This window comes from Bufo bufo, chromosome 2, assembly GCF_905171765.1.
Source record: "Bufo bufo chromosome 2, aBufBuf1.1, whole genome shotgun sequence".
Lineage (NCBI taxonomy): Eukaryota > Metazoa > Chordata > Amphibia > Anura > Bufonidae > Bufo > Bufo bufo.
The window spans coordinates 412,657,926-412,677,106 of record NC_053390.1 but is presented as its reverse complement, the minus strand read 5'-3'; the positions used below and the strand labels follow the sequence as shown (position 1 = coordinate 412,677,106).

The window sequence follows — 19,181 nt, the reverse complement described above, 5'->3', positions numbered from 1 at the left end:
AAGTGCTACTGTGGATTTGAGAAGTTTTTACTGTCTGTCTATGCTATTCCCCGGCTTTCTCTTTCTTGTTCGTAGCCAAGGATTATTGTATAAACAGATACTAAAATAATTACCCTAAAGTGGCTGGTCACTCTGCACTTTGGGCCGTGGCTCTTTTTTTATTTTTTTCTTCTACACATTTGATAAGCCAGAACATTTTTATTTTTAAATTGACATTATAAGACACATAAGGCTTGTATCTCGCAGGACGAGTTGTATTTTTAATTGCCACCATTTTTGGGTTACATCAAGGTATTGTATGATTTTTAGATATTTTTGGGAGGTGATGGCATGGAAAAACACAGCAATTCCACCATTGTGTATTGGATTTAGTTTTTTCACTGTGCGGTATAAATAACATGACACAATCCTGGCAATAACTAATTTAAATCCTGTTTTCCTACTTTGCATAATAAAAACTTTATTTTTGAAAATAATTTACATTTTGTGTCGCTGCATTCAAAGACCTATAACATTTTTTTTCTGTCAATGGAGTTGTGCGAGGGCTTGATTTGTTTATGGAGTTGTTTTCAGAATTATGTCTTTTTTTTTTTACAATGTTCACCATATGGGTTAAATAATGTTATCGTTTTATTGTACGGGTCATTACAGAAGCAGCAATATCAATATTGTTTTTTTCACAAAAATAAAAAAAGGTAGTTGCTTGTAAGCAAAAAAGTGATTTTTAATTTCTATTAATTGATTTTTTTTCCAAGCACTTTTTTTTTTTTTTACCTTTTTCCTAGCAGGGGACTTGAACACCAGATCATCCGAATGCCCCTGTATTGCAGTGAATTATGTCAACCCTGCGAAAGGCCGTTAGAGCAGCGTTACACAGCAAGCACCCAAGTGATGCCGCAAGCACAGCTCCTGGGCCCAAGCTGTAACAGTCAGCAAGCATTAACTACCTTCCCAATGCAACATACTATTACGTTGTAGATTAAATTCTCTCACAGTCTTTGCTTTCTTCAAAGATTAGGCTCATACTCACCCGCAATGTCACACAACTCAGCATCAGAGGCATTGGCCAATGCTTCCTCCAGTTCTGGTTCAAGAGTGACACTTTCTAAAACAGGATCTACTGGTTTCATCTTGGGAATCCAAGGTTTTCCTGAAGATAAGAATAATATAATAAATAATAATAATAAACTTACTTTTATATGTATAAATGTCCTTCTTAACATATATAAACATTATTCAGTTGCACTGACAAATGCTCCTATTTACAAACAGACATCAAGAATTGGATTTAGTTACTTACTGAAACACACTCTTAACCTCAATCATCCACTAGTCATGATAAAAATACAGTGATCCCTCAAGATACAATGGCCTCAGGATACAATATTTTCAACATACAATGGTCTTTTCTGACCCATCGTAAATTGAAACTAGACTTAAAAGGACAGTGACAGGCGAAATCCTCAGTGCAGCCTCAGCCATGCACTGTTCAGAGCAGCGCTTCAGAGCGCTGCTCACTCACATCATATAAGGGGTTAATTATAGTGCGTCCGACGGCACGGCGGGGCGCAGGCGCAGAAGATTGGGCATGAACAATGCCCGGAGGATTGAATTGCGCAGGCGCAGGATCGGGACTGGGGAGAGTTCTAGCCCCGCCCAGCGAAGTGAATAATGATGAGCTGGGCGGGGCTTAAGAACGGCAGTTGGGAAGGCTGGCTGGGCGCATTTTCACATGAAACGCCGCCCCTTGGGCAGATTGCTGACCGCAGATGCAGGTTATAAAACTTTATATTTCGCTCTTTATAAGGTGGACAGGGGGGATAGTTATATGCTTTTAAAAGACTCTATAAGACCTGTAATGTGATATATCTAACTATATATGCTGATTTCGCCTGTCAGTGTCCCTTTAACATACAATGTTTCAGACTGAGATCCAACTAATCAAGACCATTTCTCTGGTAAAACAGCTATATTAGTTGCTAGTTAGCAGCTATTCCTGACTGTTATATGTAAGGACATGTTTAATCTGTCTTAGTTATCTGCTTATTTAACATTTTTAGAATAATGATACAGCCATTTTATTTGATACTTTTGTGCTGATTCTTTTTTCCCCCTCTATATTAAGGGACACTATAGTCACCAGAACCATAACAGCTGAACGTAGTAGTTCTGGTGTCTATAGCATATCTCTGAAAGCTTTTTAATGTAAACACTGCCTTTTCATAAAAAAGGCAGTGTTTACATTACTGCCAAGGAACACCTCTAGTGGCCACTCATCATTATTAAAGTTTACTACTCTACGAGGTGTGTGTATTTTTGTGTGTGTGTGTGTGTTATGGTGGAGGGCGTGATTGCATGCTAGGGTGTGGGAAGGCGGGATCCAGGGGGCCCAAGTAAATTCCTGCCCAGGTTCCATTCAATATTAAAGACGGCCCTGGTCCTGGAACCAATTAATATTGTAACTTGAGGGACTACTATATCTTATTTTGGATTTTACATGAATAATTTTGGAATTATGTTAGTAACTAGGAGGTTTATATTCATAAGAATGTGTGTGTTAGAGAGGCTAAAGTTAGTTCTGCCTAACTTTTATTAAACTGCATAAAAAACAACTCCAGACAGATGAAGGTTAATCTGCACTTTGCATAGGAAATCGCTAGAGACAATTGTGTCCAATGGTCTCCAGATCTGTGTTCTGTGAAACACAGATGATTTACTTCTATGGATCAATGTACTGTACTTTCTATGTACTGTCTATTGTGCACTTGGGTTAAAAATATTGCTGTCTGAGTCACGCCTATGGCTGGTTCAGACTCTGCATATTTGTTGCTGAATTATAATAGTGGGGTTTTGAAGAGTTTTGCAAAAAGTTGCAGTACAATGTTTAAATGAAGGGGATTTTAACATACTAGATTCATATTCGGATTATCAAATATGCAGATTTTCCTCCAGATTATAAGGATAGTTCCACAGCACAGTGTGATTGTGAGGCAATATGTGAATACATTTTAAGAATCTAAAAGGTATTTGTTGCTAAAGCATATGTTCACCTTTAAAGATTAAAGGTTTTTTTTAAGACTTAAAGGCTATGTACACCTTTGGAGGCATTTTTAGTTTAGGATTGCATTTTACTCATTTTGGCTAAAAATAATTTTTTCAATTGGCCTTTATTAAAAATATTGAGCCGTTCTGTCACAAAGAGTTAATATGCCTGGGCCCATCACACACAATGTACTTACCTCGCTCCCCGACACCCACTTCACTTATGAAGCACGCACGGCCGCAACTCCCCATCGCGTGGATGAAAAGATCCTTCGTCGTGCAGGGGGGGGGGGGGTATCAGCCAATAGCAGGCTGTGACGGGGACGAGCCTCCCTAGCATCATCCGCAATGCTAGAGAGGCTCATTTTCATCACCGCCTGCCATTGGCTGCATTAAATGACCCCCCTTCCCCAATGTTTTCATCCACGTGAAAGGGAGATGCAGCAGTGGCTTCAGAAGTGACTCGGGTGCCAGAGAGCGAGGTCAATACATTGTGTGTGAGGGCCCGGGCATATGGGGGGGAATTACAGGGGTCAGATAACCCCTTTAACAGTTTTTCTAGCTGTGTGACTGGTACTTTCACTTTGGTCATCTAATAGCCCTTATCTCTAAGGGTCATAAACACTTATTTAAGCTACATTCTTATCAGTAACATAATAACTGAGCTTAAATGAACATGTATCATGTGAGAGAGCAGAGATAAAGAGCCTGGCAGCTCCCTGACTGACAAAAAAGAGAGAAAATCCAAAGGCAACTACTAGAGCAGGGATGCTCAACCTGTGGCCCTTCAGCTGTTGCAAAACTACAACTCCCAGCATGCTCGGAAAGCCTACAGTTATCAGTCTGCAGCCGAGCATGATGGGAGTTGTAGTTTTACAACAGCTGGAGGGCCGCAGGTTGAGCATCCCTGTACTAGAGCATCTCAGCTATGTACAGAAAAAAAGGATCCATATTTTTTATAAAGTCCAACTAAAAAAATTATTTTTCAAAATAAGTACAATACAATAATGTTAAAAAAAATTGTCCCCAAAGGTGTACATATCCTTTAAAAGGGTTGTCCTGTGCTGCTTATGGAAATTAACTCTGAGTCTAGTCACTGGCTGGAGCAGCGCATGTGACCCCATCCATGCCGAAGTTGACAGACAGGGACTGGAAGTCCAGTAAAGGGAGCCACAAAGCCGGAATAGAGTGGCGACCAGATCAATCAGCTGACCAATCAGCTGAGCGACAGACTCCATTTAATAAAAAATGGTGACATATGTTTACAAGATGTTACACATGTCCAAAACCTGTTTAGATGTTGTTTTCCATGTTCCTAAAGGATAACAAATATTCAGACTAATTAGGGCTCTACTCACATTTGTGCAGGAGACTTCATTCGTCGAATTTGTTGGAAGGAACAGTTTTGCACAAAACATTATGTCTGTGGCACAACCTAAGGGGCATAAAAGCGTCATGGCAGGCCTTGGGGGCTATGTTAGGTTCGCAGACTGCAGTGGTAACCAATTAGCACATGTTAACTTTAATATGTGTGTAGTTATAATTACAGTGATACCATATGTGTTTGTGTGTTTTACCACTTTTACAAAATAAAGCCACTTTTACCAAAAAGAAACACTTTTATGTTTTTGTTATTATATATATTTTTTTTATTATACTTATATTAAATTATTTAATATTTTTTTTAGCCCCTCTAAGGGACTTAAAATTGTGATCATTTAATTGCTGATATAATATTTTGATATAGTTAATAGTACTAAAGCATTATAGCCTACAAATGTAAAACTCACAGGCTGTCTATTACCTTGTGTCTGTGGCACAGGCTAGTAGGCATACAGTCATGGCAAGCCTGGAGACCTTTCTTCACCTGATTTTATTAATTGAGATAAGTACCTGTACTTGCGGGGTACCCCTGCTGATGCTGCCACCTTGCCTGTTTTGTTAAAATAGCGCTCCTACACCGCGCTGTGCCCCCCAGTATTTTCCCCGCTCAGTATGCAAATACTGAGCAACGGAGCAATGGGGAGGAGACGCAGTCTTTCTCTGTGGGCGTCTCCTTCTCCCCTGGCTGTAAAGCTGTCCAATCGCAGCGCAGAGCGTCACAGCCAGGGAGGTTTTTTCTCCCTGGCTGTGACGCTCTGCGCTGCGATTGGACAGCATTACAGCCAGGGGAGAAGGAGACGCCCACAGAGAAAGACTGCGTTTCCTCCCCATTGCTCCGATGCTCAGTATTTGCATATTGAGTGGGAAAAATACCGGGTGACACAGTGCGGCGTAGGAACGCTATTTTAACAAAACAGGCAAGGTGGCAGCATCAGCGGAGGGTACCCCGCAAGTATACTTATCTCAATGTAATAAAATCAGGTGAAAGGTCCCCTTTAAGATGTCTCCCATACACAGTAGACAGAGAGAGGAGAAGATCCTGCTCTTATATAACTTTGGATGACATTATATAGCATTACTGAGCAGTTTAGAGGTGAATAAAGTACTGGGGTGAGATAGAAAACGTACTAGAACTAGCAACATTACATCTGTGTGTGTGTCTCTCTCTCACGCTGCAGTTGCTCTCTTGTTCTCCCCTCTTCATAGACTTCTATGGTTAGCAGCTGTAAACTGATCTCTAAGTGAAGTTTAAAATCCATCTCCTCTTTCCCTGCCTTCCTGAAGACAGATGTTAAATAGTGAAGTGAGAACAAATGATAAATGCAGGAGGCAGGGAGGAGGGAAAAGTAGTCACTCAAAATTGGAGAAAAATGCATCTGTATTACAATTTTTTTTATATTCTTAATATAGATTTATGCAAAGTTGTTGGAGGTACACAATAAATCAAGTTTTTATGTTAAATATATTTTTAAGAATGTTTTGTGATTTTTTTATGTACAGGTCACATAGTATGCCTTCAACAATCTCCAAAAGAAGTCATCTCATTTCTACCGTTTCCTATACAGTGCCTTGAAAAAGTAGTCACACTCCTTAAACTTTTCCACATTTGTTCATGTTACACCCTCAAACTTAAATATATTTTATGTGACTATGTGTGAAGTGAAAAGAAAATAGTATATGGTTTTCAAAATGTTTGATAAATAAAAATCTAGAAAGTGTGGTGTGCATTTGTATTCCGCCCCCCTGAGTAAATACTTTGTAGGACCACCTTTTGCTGCAACTACAGCTGCAAGTCTTTTGGGTTATGTCCCTACCAGCTTTGCACATCTAGAGGTTGAAGTTGTTGCCCATTCTTTTTTGCAAAATAGCTCAATCTCAGTCAGATTGGACAGAGATTGTGAACAGCAATTTTCAAGTCTTGCCACAGATTTTCAACGGGATTTAGGGTCCATTTACACGTCCGCAAAATGGGTCCGCATCCGTTCTGCAATTTTGTGGAACGGGTGCAGACCCATTCATTTTCAATGGGGCCGGAATGTGCTGTCCGCATCCGCGGATCTGCATCCCCATTTGCGGATCCGCACTTCCGCATCCGTTTCCGCAAAAAAAATAGAACATGTCCTATTCTTGTCTGCAATTGCGGACAAGATTAGGCATTTTCTATTATAGTGCCGGCGATGTGCGGTCCGCAAATTGCGGAATGCACATTGCCAGTGTCGGTGTTTTGCAGGTCCGGAATTTGCGTATCTGCAAAACACTTACAGACGTGTGAATGAACCCTTAGGATGTAGCTCTGGACTTTGACTGGGGCATTCTAACACATGAATATGCTTTGATCTAAGGCTACTTTCACACTAGCGTTTATGGATCTGCAAAAACGCTTCCGTTACAATAATACAACTGCATGCATCCGTCATGAACGTATCCGGTTGTATTATGTCTTCTATAGCCATGACTGATCCGTCTTCAACACCATTGTAAGTCAGAATGCATTAGGGCAAAACTGATCCGTTTTGGACCGCTTTTGAGAGACCTGAACGGATCTCACAAACAGAAAGCCAAAACGCTAGTGTAAAAGTAGCCTAAACCATCCCATTGTAGCTCTGGCTGTATGTTTAGGGTCTTTGTTCTTCTGGAAGGTGAACATCTGTCCCAGTCTCAAGTCTTTTGTGGCCTCTACCAGGTTTTCCTCCAGGATTGCCCTGTATTTAGCTCCATCCATCTTCCCATCAACTCTGACAAGCCTCCCTGTCCTTGCTGAAGAAAAGCATTCCCACAGCATGATTCTACCACCACCATCATTTTTCATGGTGGGGATGGTGTGTTTGGGGTGATGTGCAGTGTTAATTTTCTGCCACACATGGCGTTTTGCATTTAGGCCAAAAAAGTTAAATTTTGGTCTCATATGACCAGAGCTTCTTCCACATGTTTGCTGTGTTCCCTATATGGCTTATGGCAAACTCCAAATGGGACTTATTATGGGTTGACCACGAGTGACCACGAGCCTCTTGGCTGCTTCTCGAATTAGTACTCACCTTGCCTGGGCTGTCAGTTTAGGTGGATGGCCATGTCTTGGTAGGTTTGCAGTTGCACCATACTCCTTCAATTTACAGATAAGGGATTGAACACTGCTTGGTGAGACGTTCAGAGCTTGGGATATTTTTTTATAACCTAACCCTGCTTTACACAACTTTAACCCTGACCTGTCTGGTGTGTTCCTTGGTTTTCATGACACTGTTTGATCACTTATGTTCACTAACAAGTCTTTGAGGCCTTCACAGAACTCCATTAGTTATACTGAGAATAAATCACACACACACATAAATTACTCTATTTTCTAATTAGGTGACTTCTGAGGGCAATTGGTCATACTGGATTTTATTTAGGGGTGTCTGAGTACAGGGGGCTTAATACAAATGCACTCAAACTTTTTAGATTTTTATTAAAAACTTCAAAAACCATGTATCATTTTCTTTTCACTTCACACATACAGTGGATATAAAAAGTCTACACACATAAAAAATATTAAAATAAAATAATATGGTTGCATAAGTGTGCAGACCCTTAAACTAATACTTTGTTGAAGCACCTTTTGATTTTATTACAGCACTCAGTCTTTTTGGGTATTAGTCTATCAGCATGGCACATTTTGACTTGGCAAGGTTTGCCCACTCTTCTTTGCAAAAACACTCCAAATCTGTCAGATTGCGAGGGCATCTCCTGTGCACAGCCCTCTTCAGATCACCCCACAGATTTTCAATCGGATTCAGGTCTGGGCTCTGGCTGGGCCATTCCAAAACTTTACTCTTCTTCTGGTGAAGCCATTCCTTTGTTGATTTGGATGTATGCTTTGGGTCATTGTCATGCTGAAAGATGAAGTTCCTCTTCATGTTCAGCTTTCTAGCAGAATCCTGAAGGTTTTGTGCCAATATTGACTTGTATTTGGAACTGTTCAGAATGCCCTTTAGCTTAACTAAGGCCCCAGTTCCAGCTGAAGAAAAACAGCCCCAAAGCATGATGCTGCCACCACCATGCTTCACTGTGGGTATGGTGTTCTTTTGGTGATGTGCAGTGTTGTTTTTGCGCCAAACATATCTTTTGGAATTATGGCCAAAAAGTTCAACCTTGGTTTCATCAGACCATAACACCCTTTCCCACATGCTTTTTGGAGACTTCAGATGTGTTTTTGCAAAATGTAGTCTGGCTTGGATGTTTTTCTTCATAAGAAAAGGCTTTCGTTTTGTCACTCTACCCCATAGCCCAGACATTGGTAATATCACTGTTGTGCCATATTTTCTCCACTTGATGATGACTGTCTTCACTGTGTTCCATGGAATATCTAATGCCTTGGAAATTCTTTTGTACCCTTCTCCTGACTGATCTCTTTTAACAATGAGATCCCTCTGATGCTTTGGAAGCTCTCTGTGGACCATGGCTTTTGCTGTGGCATGCGACTAAGAAAATTTAAGGAAAGACCAACTAGAGCAGCTGAACTTTATTTGGGGTTAATCAGAGGCACTTTAAATGATGGCAGGTGTATGCTGACTCCTATTTAACATGATTTTGAATGTGATTGCCTAATTCTAAACAGAGCTACATCCCCAGCACATTTATGCAACCACATTACTTTAGTTTTTTTTGTTTTCTTCCCTCCACCTAAAAGATTTCAGTTTGTTTTTCAATTGAGTGGTACAGTTTATAGGTGACATTAAATATGGAAAAAGTTCTGAAATTATTTATCTTTGTCTCATTTTTTTACATCACAGAAACCTGACATTTTAACAGGGGTGTGTAGACTTTTTATATCCACTGTGCTTGCTACTTTGTGTTGGTCTATCACATAAAATCCTGATAAAATACATTTAAATGGGCTGAAGTGACACAACAGGTAGAATTTATCATGTAGAGAAAGTTAATATAAGCCACTTACTAATGTATTGTTATTATCCATATTGCTTCCTTTGCTGGCTTGATTCATTTTTTCATCACATTATACACTGCTCATTTCCATGGTTATGACCACCCTGTAATCCAGTACCCGTGCTTGCACACTATGAGGAAAAGGCGCAGGCCTTTCTGGTGGCCAGGACCATGGGAGTGGACGTAGGCTAGTGCTTTTTCCTATAGAGTGCAAGCATCGCTGATAGATTGCAGGGTGGTCAGAATCATGGAAACCAGCAGTGTATATGTGATGGAAAAATGAATCCAGCCAGCAAAGGAGACAATTTGGACAATAACAATACATTAGTAAGTGTCTTATATTAACTTGCTCTACATAATAAATGCTATTTGCTGAAGTGAGACAACCACTTTAACCACCTCAGCCCCCAGTGCTTAAACACCCTGAAAGACCAGGCCACTTTTTACACTTCTGACCTACACTACTTTCACCGTTTATTGCTCGGTCATGCAACTTACCACCCAAATGAATTTTACCTCCTTTTCTTCTCACTAATAGAGCTTTCATTTGGTGGTATTTCATTGCTGCTGACATTTTTACTTTTTTTGTTATTAATCGAAATTTAACGATTTTTTTGCAAAAAAATGACATTTTTCACTTTCAGTTGTAAAATTTTGCAAAAAAAAACGACATCCATATATAAATTTTGCTCTAAATTTATTGTTCTACATGTCTTTGATAAAAAAAAAATGTTTGGATAAAAAAAAAATGGTTTTGGTAAAAGTTATAGCGTTTACAAACTATGGTACAAAAATGTGAATTTCCGCTTTTTGAAGCAGATCTGACTTTCTGAGCACCTGTCATGTTTCCTGAGGTTCTACAATGGCCAGACAGTACAAACACCCCACAAATGACCCCATTTCGGAAAGTAAACACCCTAAGGTATTCGCTGATGGGCATAGTGAGTTCATAGAACTTTTTATTTTTTGTCACAAGTTAGTGGAAAATTATGATTTTTCTTTTTTTTTTTTCTTTTCTTACAAAGTCTCATATTCCACTAACTTGTGACAAAAAATAAAAACTTCTATGAACTCACTATGCCCATCACGAAATACCTTGGGGTCTCTTCTTTCCAAAATGGGGTCACTTGTGGGGTAGTTATACTGCCCTGGCATTCTAGGGGCCCAAATGTGTGGTAAGGAGTTTGAAATCAAATTCTGTAAAAAATGACCTGTGAAATCCGAAAGGTGCTCTTTGGAATATGGGCCCCTTTGCCCACCTAGGCTGCAAAAAAGTGTCACACATCTGGTATCTCCGTACTCAGGAGAAGGTGGGGAATGTGTTTTGGGGTGTCATTTTATATATACCCATGCTGGGTGAGAGAAATATCTTGGTCAAATGCCAACTTTGTATAAAAAAAATGGGAAAAGTTGTCTTTTGCCAAGATATTTATCTCACCCAGCATGGGTATATGTAAAATGACACCCCAAAACACATTCCTCAACTTCTCCTGAGTACGGAGATACCAGATGTGTGACACTTTTTTGCAGCCTAGGTGGGCAAAGGGGCCCATATTCCAAAGAGCACCTTTCGGATTTCACAGGTCATTTTTTAGAGAATTTGATTTCAAACTCACAAAAGACAACTTTTCCCATTTTTTTATACAAAGTTGGCATTTGACCAAGATATTTCTCTCACCCAGCATGGGTATATGTAAAATGACACCCCAAAACACATTCCCCAACTTCTCCTGAGTACGGCGATACCAGATGTGTGACACTTTTTTGCAGCCTAGATGCGCAAAGGTGCCCAAATTCCTTTTAGGAGGGCATTTTTAGACATTTGGATACCAGACTTCTTCTCACGCTTTGGGGCCCCTAGAATGCCAGGGCAGTATAAATACCCCACATGTGACCCCATTTTGGAAAGAAGACACCCCAAGGTATTCAATGAGGGGCATGGCGAGTTCATAGAAATTTTTTTTTTTTGGCACAAGTTAGCGGAAATTGATATTTTTAATTTTTTTCTCACAAAGTCTCCCGTTCCGCTAACTTGGGACAAAAATTTCAATCTTTCATGGACTCAATATGCCCCTCACGGAATACCTGGGGGTGTCTTCTTTCCGAAATGGGGTCACATGTGGGGTATTTATACTGCCCTGGCATTCTAGGGGCCCTAAAGCGTGAGAAGAAGAGTGGAATATAAATGTCTAAAAAATTTTACGCATTTGGATTCCGTGAGGGGTATGGTGAGTTCATGTGAGATTTTATTTTTTGACACAAGTTAGTGGAATATGAGACTTTGTAAGAAAAAAAAATAATAATTCCGCTAACTTGGGCCAAAAAAATGTCTGAATGGAGCCTTACAGAGGGGTGATCAATGACAGGGGGGGTGATCAATGACAGGGGGGGTGATCAATGACAGGGGGGTGATCAATGACAGGGGGGTGATCAATGACAGGGGGGTGATCAGAGAGTCTATATGGGGTGATAACCACAGTCATTGATCATGCCCCTGTAAGGCTTCATTCAGACGTCCGGATGCGTTTTGCGGATCCGATCCATCTATCAGTGCATCCGTAAAAATCATGCGGACATCTGAATGGAGCTTTACAGGGGGGTAATCAATGACAGGGGGGTAATCAATGACAGGGGGGTGATCAGGGAGTCTATATGGGGTGATAACCACAGTCATTGATCATGCCCCTGTAAGGCTTCATTCAGACGTCCGTATGCGTTTTGCGGATCCGATCCAGTGCATCCGTAAAAATCATGCGGACATCTGAATGGAGCTTTACAGGGGGGTGATCAATGACAGGGGGGTGATCAGGGAGTCTATATGGGGTGATCACCACAGTCATTGATCACGCCCCTGTAAGGCTTCATTCAGACGTCCGGATGCGTTTTGCGGATCCGATCCATCTATCAGTGCATCCGTAAAAATCATGTTGACATCTGAATGGAGCTTTACAGGGGGTTGATCAATGACAGGGGTGTAATCAATGACAGGGGGGTGATCAGGGAGTCTATATGGGGTGATAACCACAGTCATTGATCATGCCCTTGTAAGGCTTCATTCAGACGTCCGTATGCGTTTTGCGGATCCGATCCATCTATCAGTGCATCCGTAAAAATCATGCGGACATCTGAATGGAGCTTTACAGGGGGGTGATCAATGACAGGGGGGTGATCAGGGAGTCTATATGGGGTGATCACCACAGTCATTGATCACGCCCCTGTAAGGCTTCATTCAGACGTCCGGATGCGTTTTGCGGATCCGATCCATCTATCAGTGCATCCGTAAAAATCATGCGGACATCTGAATGGAGCTTTACAGGGGGGTAATCAATGACAGGGGGGTAATCAATGACAGGGGGGTGATCAGGGAGTCTATATGGGGTGATAACCACAGTCATTGATCATGCCCCTGTAAGGCTTCATTCAGACGTCCGTATGCGTTTTGCGGATCCGATCCATCTATCAGTGCATCCGTAAAAATCATGCGGACATCTGAATGGAGCTTTACAGGGGGGTGATCAATGACAGGGGGGTGATCAGGGAGTCTATATGGGGTGATCACCACAGTCATTGATCACGCCCCTGTAAGGCTTCATTCAGACGTCCGGATGCGTTTTGCGGATCCGATCCATCTATCAGTGCATCCGTAAAAATCATGCGGACATCTGAATGGAGCTTTACAGGGGGTTGATCAATGACAGGGGGGGAGCTTTACAGGGGGGTGATCAATGACAGGGGGGTAATCAATGACAGGGGGGTGATCAGGGAGTCTATATGGGGTGATAACCACAGTCATTGATCATGCCCTTGTAAGGCTTCATTCAGACGTCCGTATGCGTTTTGCGGATCCGATCCATCTATCAGTGCATCCGTAAAAATCATGCGGACATCTGAATGGAGCTTTACAGGGGGGTGATCAATGACAGGGGGGTGATCAGGGAGTCTATATGGGGTGATCACCACAGTCATTGATCATGCCCCTGTAAGGCTTCATTCAGACGTCCGGATGCGTTTTGCGGATCCGATCCATCTATCAGTGCATCCGTAAAAATCATGCGGACATCTGAATGGAGCTTTACAGGGGGTTGATCAATGACAGGGGTGTAATCAATGACAGGGGGGTGATCAGGGAGTCTATATGGGGTGATCACCACAGTCATTGATCATGCCCCTGTAAGGCTTCATTCAGACGTCCGGATGCGTTTTGCGGATCCGATCCATCTATCAGTGCATCCGTAAAAATCATGCGGACATCTGAATGGAGCTTTACAGGGGGGTGATCAGGGAGTCTATATGGGGTGATCACCACAGTCATTGATCATGCCCCTGTAAGGCTTCATTCAGACGTCCGGATGCGTTTTGCGGATCCGATCCATCTATCAGTGGATCCGTAAAAATCATGCGGACGTCTGAATGGAGCTTTACAGGGGGGTGATCAATGACAGGGGGGTAATCAATGACAGGGGGGTGATCAGGGAGTCTATATGGGGTGATCACCACAGTCATTGATCACGCCCCTGTAAGGCTTCATTCAGACGTCCGGATGCGTTTTGCGGATCCGATCCATCTATCAGTGGATCCGTAAAAATCATGCGGACGTCTGAATGGAGCTTTACAGGGGGGTGATCAATGACAGGGGGGTGATCAATGACAGGGGGGTAATCAATGACAGGGGGGTGATCAGGGAGTCTATATGGGGTGATCAGGGGCTAATAAGGGGTTAATAAGTGACGGGGGGGGGGGGGGGGGTGTAGTGTAGTGTAGTGGTGCTTGGTGCTACTTTACTGAGCTACCTGTGTCCTCTGGTGGTCGATCCAAACAAAGGGGACCACCAGAGGACCAGGTAGCAGGTATATTAGACGCCGTTATCAAAACGATCGCCGCTGGCAGGCTGGAGATCAACTCTCTTACCTTCCGTTCCTGTGAGCGCGCGCGCCTGTGTGCACGCGTTCACAGGAAATCTCGTGTCTCGCGAGAGGACGCGCCGGCGCGTCCAGGAGGAATGAATCAACCACCTCCAGGACGCGTCTGTGCGTACAGCGGTCCGGAGGTGGTTAAAGGGGTTTGTCCGGGTTCAGAGCTGAACCCGGACATATCCCCATTTTCACCCAGGCTCCCTGACTTGAGCATCAGAGCAGTTCATGCTTTGATGCTCTCCTTTGCCCTGCGCTAAATCGCGCAGGGCAAAGGCATTTTCTGGAGTTCCGGTGACGTACCGGGCTCTCCATGGGGCTGCCAGGCGGAGGTTTCCGCCTAGCAGTGAGCCCGGTGACGTCACCGGCACTGATAGGAGGGCTTTAGCGCTGTCCTAGCCTGTAAAACGGCTAGGGCAGCGCTAAAGCACACCCATCCGAGCCAGTGACGTCACCAAACACACTGCTGAGCGGAGGCCTCTGCCCAGCAGTGTGTTATTGTAAATAAAAGAGCCTTTGCCCTGTGCGATCCAGCGCAGGGCAAGGGAGCACATCGGAGCATGAAATGCTCTGATGCTAACATCAGGGGGGCTGCCTGGGTGAAATTATGGGTATGTCCGGGTTTAGCTCAACCCCTTTAAGTTTGCGGGTGTAAGGCTAGCTTCCGTTACAATAATACAACCGCATGCATCCGTCATGAACGGATCCAGTTGTATCATGTCTTCTATAGCCATGACGGATCCGTCTTCAACACTACTGAAAGTCAATGGGGGATGGATCAGTTTTGTATTGTATTGTGCCAGATTGTGTTTTGTATTGTGCCAGATTGTGTCAGAGAAAACGGATCCGTCCCCATTGACTTACATTGTGTGCCAGGATCTGTTTGGCTCCGCTTGTCCGCCTCCAGAGCGGAATGGAGACAGAACGGAGGCAAACTGATGCATTCTGAGCGGATCCTTTTCCATTCAGAATGCATTAGAGCAAAACCGAACCGTTTTGGACCGCTTGTGAGAGCCCTGAACTGATCTCACAAACGGAAAGCCAAAACACTAGTGTGAAAGTAGCCTAACGTGAAAAATTTGAAAAGTTCAAGGGGTGTGAATACTTACTCAAGGCACTGTCATTCATATGCCTGCATTAAGTCATTTCTTAAATGTGTTTAACAGCAGCTTCAGCAAGACAGCAACCCCATATCAACATGCAGAAAACAGAATTAAAAAATCTACAACCAATTGTCAGGAATAAGGACCGCCTTATTCCTAGTTATTATGATTGCTGCAATATGTGTTTTATGGGTATATGTCGTAATGTAACATAGTCCAGTGTGATTCACATTCATATACAGTATGTATTTATGTATTTGTATTGCCAGGTCAGCAGCCATTGATGAATTGGTTGAAGGCTGCATATAGGCTGAGATGTCTGCCTCATATCTGTGAAAACAGCAAACTGCTCCCCAGGGGGTTAGTTAGCACAGAGATGCTAACCAGGATGGGCTCGTTTGCTGGTCACAGTCAGGACAGGGGACAGCAGACTCTCCGGCGCTGTGTGTCAGCATGGGAGCTTCATACCAGAGAATGAACAATAAGTTGTAATCCTTAATAACTTGTTCAGGATGAGGCTGACGTCTCCCAAACCCAGCTCATCATATCTGGTATATAAGGATCTCATCTTCTGAGCATCCTGGACGTGTCTTGTTTGATATGCTAGGACTCGGAATGATGAGATATGAATTATGAAGAAGGTCTGGAGTCTGTAGTTTCCCAGTTGCCCTGGTGAAGATATCTTTTTGATATTTTCATACCTGTTCCCTAGATGGCCAGTGGGCCGGCTGCATGGGTAATGAAGCTCGGCCAGAGGGGCTGAGTCAGAGGTGGGAGGGAAAATCCCCCTCAGGCCTGCCCCTGGAGGAAAGGCATAAACATGCAATCCCTGGATATTTGGGTGTCACAAAGTGGGAGATGCAATCGAATTGGTTTGTGCACCATTACTCTGCCCAAATCTCCTGAAAGGAAAGGACTTTTACCACACAAATGTTAAGTATTAGAACTTTCTTTGTTTTCTCCTTTTTATTTTACAATTGTTTGCCATTTATGTATCTCTTGTTAATCAATTTTTGTAGCCAAGTAGATAGATATATAGATAGATAGATATATAGATAGATCTCATATTCTCCTAGACTTACATTATCGATAATAAATGTATAGCAGTGGCTAATTGATCTATTAGGCAAATGCACATGGTGCCTCTCGATGCCAGCGCGTCTGAAGACTAGGTGAGAAGCTCCACATTATCAGTGGAAGCCCCATTTAGCACAGGCCTGCTAATTGAAAACCATTTGGACATCCTAATGAACACCTGGGAAGGGGTTACTTAACCACCTCAGCTCCCCTAGCTTAAACCCCCTTAATGACCAGACCACTTTTTACAATTTTGCACTACACTACTTTCACGGTTTATTGCTCGGTCATACAACTTACCACCCAAATGAATTTTACCTCCTTTTCTTCTCACTAATAGAGCTTTCATTTGGTGGTATTTCATTGCTGCTGACATTTTTACTTTTTTTTATATTAATCGAAATTTACTGAAATTTTTGCAAAAAAAAAGACATTTTTCACTTTCGGTTGTAAAAGTTTTCAAATAAAACTACATTTCTATATAAATTTTTCTCTAAATTTATTGTTCTACATGTCTTTGATAAAAAAAAAATGCAATAAGTGTATATTTATTGGTTTGGGTAAAAGTTATAGCGTTTACAAACTATGGTACAAAAATTTGAATTTCCGCATTTTGAAGCAGCTGACTTTCTGAGCACCTGTCATGTTTCCTGAGGTTCTACAATGCCCAGACAGTACAAACACCCCACAAATGACCCCATTTCGGAAAGTAGACACCCTAAGGTATTCGCTGATGGGCATAGTGAGTTCATAGAAGTTTTTATTTTTTGTCACAAGTTAGCGGAAAATGATGATTTTTTTTTTCCTTACTAAGTCTCATATTCCACTAACTTGTGACAAAAAAAAAAAAACTTCCATGAACTCACTATGCCCAGCACGAAATACCTTGGGGTGTCTTCTTTCCAAAATGGGGTCACTTGTGGGGTATTTATACTGCCCTGGTATTTTAGGGGACCTAAAGCGTGAGAAGAAGTCTGGAATCCAAATGCCTAAAAAATGCCCTGTGAAATCCTAAATGTGCTCTTTAGAATTTGGGCCACTTTGGGCACCTAGGCTGCAAAAAAGTGTCACACATGTAGTATCGCCGTACTCAGAAGAAGTAGGGCAATGTGTTTTGGGGTGTATTTTTACATATACCCATGCTGGGTGAGAGAAATATCTCTCTAAAAGTCAACTTTTCCCATTTTTTTATACAAAGTTGTCAATTTAGAGAGATATTTCTCTCACCCAGCATGGGTATATATAAAAAGACACCCCAAAACACATTGCCCAACTTCTCCTGAGTATGGCGATACCACATGTGTGACACTTTTTTGCAGCCTAGGTGCGCAAAGGGGCCCAAATTCTAAAGAGCACCTTTAGGATTTCACAGGGCCTTTTTTACGCATTTGGATTCCAAAGACTTCTCACGCTTTAGGTCCCCTAAAATGCCAGGGCAGTATAAATACCCCACAAGTGACCCCATTTTGGAAAGAAGACACCCCAAGGTATTCCGTTAGGGGCATGGCGAGTTCCTCAAATTTTTTTTTTTTGGCACAAGTTAGCGGAAAATGATGATTTTTTCTTTTTTCTTACAAAGTCTCATATTCCACTAACTTGTGACAAAAAAAAAAATTTGACATGAACTCACTATACTCCTCACGGAATACCTTGGGGTGTCTTCTTTCCAAAATGGGGTCACTTGTGGGGTATTTATACTGCCCTGGCATTTTAGGGGCCCTAAAGCGTGAGAAGAAGTCTGGAATATAAATGTCTAAAAATTTTTACGCATTTGGATTCCGTGAGGGGTATGGTGAGTTCATGTGAGATTTTATTTTTTGTCAAGTTAGTGGAATATGAGACTTTGTAAGAAAAATAAATAAAAATAAAATAATAATTTACGCTAACTTGTGCCAAAAAATAAATAAATCTTCTATGAACTCGCTATGCCCCTCATAAGTGATCTTTATAGCGCCGCAGCGATTTTACTGTGTTTTTGCAGTGATCAGAAAAAAAAATATATTCTGTCACTGCGGTGGGGCGGACTGAACGCAAGTGTGCGCACAAGATCAGGCCTGATCGGGCGAACACTGCGTTTTTTGTAGAGCCTATAGAACATGTCCTATTCTTGTCCGCAATTGCGGAAAAGAAAAGGCATTTTCTATATAGCTCTGGCAATGTGAGGATCCACAAAATGCGGAAAGCACATTGCCGGTGTCCGTGTTTTGCGGATCCGCGGTGTCCGTGTTTTGCGGATCTGTGGATCCGCAAAACACATACGGACGTCTGAATGGAGCCTTACAGGGGGGTGATCAATGACAGGGGGGTGATCAGAGAGTCTATATGGGGTGATTACCCCCCTGTCATTGATCACCCCCCTGTAAGGCTCCATTCAGACGTCCGTATGTGTTTTGTGGATCCGCAAAACACATACGGACGTCTGAATGGAGCCTTACAGGGGGGTGATCAGGGAGTCTATATGGGGTGATCACCCCCCTGTCAGGCTCCATTCAGACGTCCGTATGTGTTTTGCGGATCCGCGGATCCGCAAAACACATACGGACGTCTGAATGGAGCCTTACAGGGGGGTGATCAATGACAGGGGGGTGATCAGGGAGTCTATATGGGGTGATCAGGGGTTAATAAGGGGTTAATAAGTGACAGGGGGGGGAAGTGTAGTGTAGTGGTGTTTGGTGCTACTTTACAGAGCTGCCTGTGTCCTCTGGTGGTCGATCCAAGCAAAAGGGACCACCAGAGGACCAGGTAG

General features: G+C 42.4%; 1 protein-coding gene across 3 annotated transcripts in view; it reads right to left on the bottom strand.

Moving 5' to 3' along the window:
• The window catches only part of TMOD1 (tropomodulin 1), a 167,484-nt gene that overhangs the window by 65,538 nt on the left and 82,765 nt on the right, over positions 1 to 19,181 (bottom strand). For all 3 annotated transcript variants that reach the window (XM_040417285.1, XM_040417286.1, XM_040417284.1), the window contains exon 4: positions 1,031 to 1,150. In XM_040417285.1, the coding sequence (XP_040273219.1) occupies positions 1,031 to 1,150 (120 nt within the window). The remainder of the gene's footprint in view (positions 1 to 1,030; positions 1,151 to 19,181) is intronic.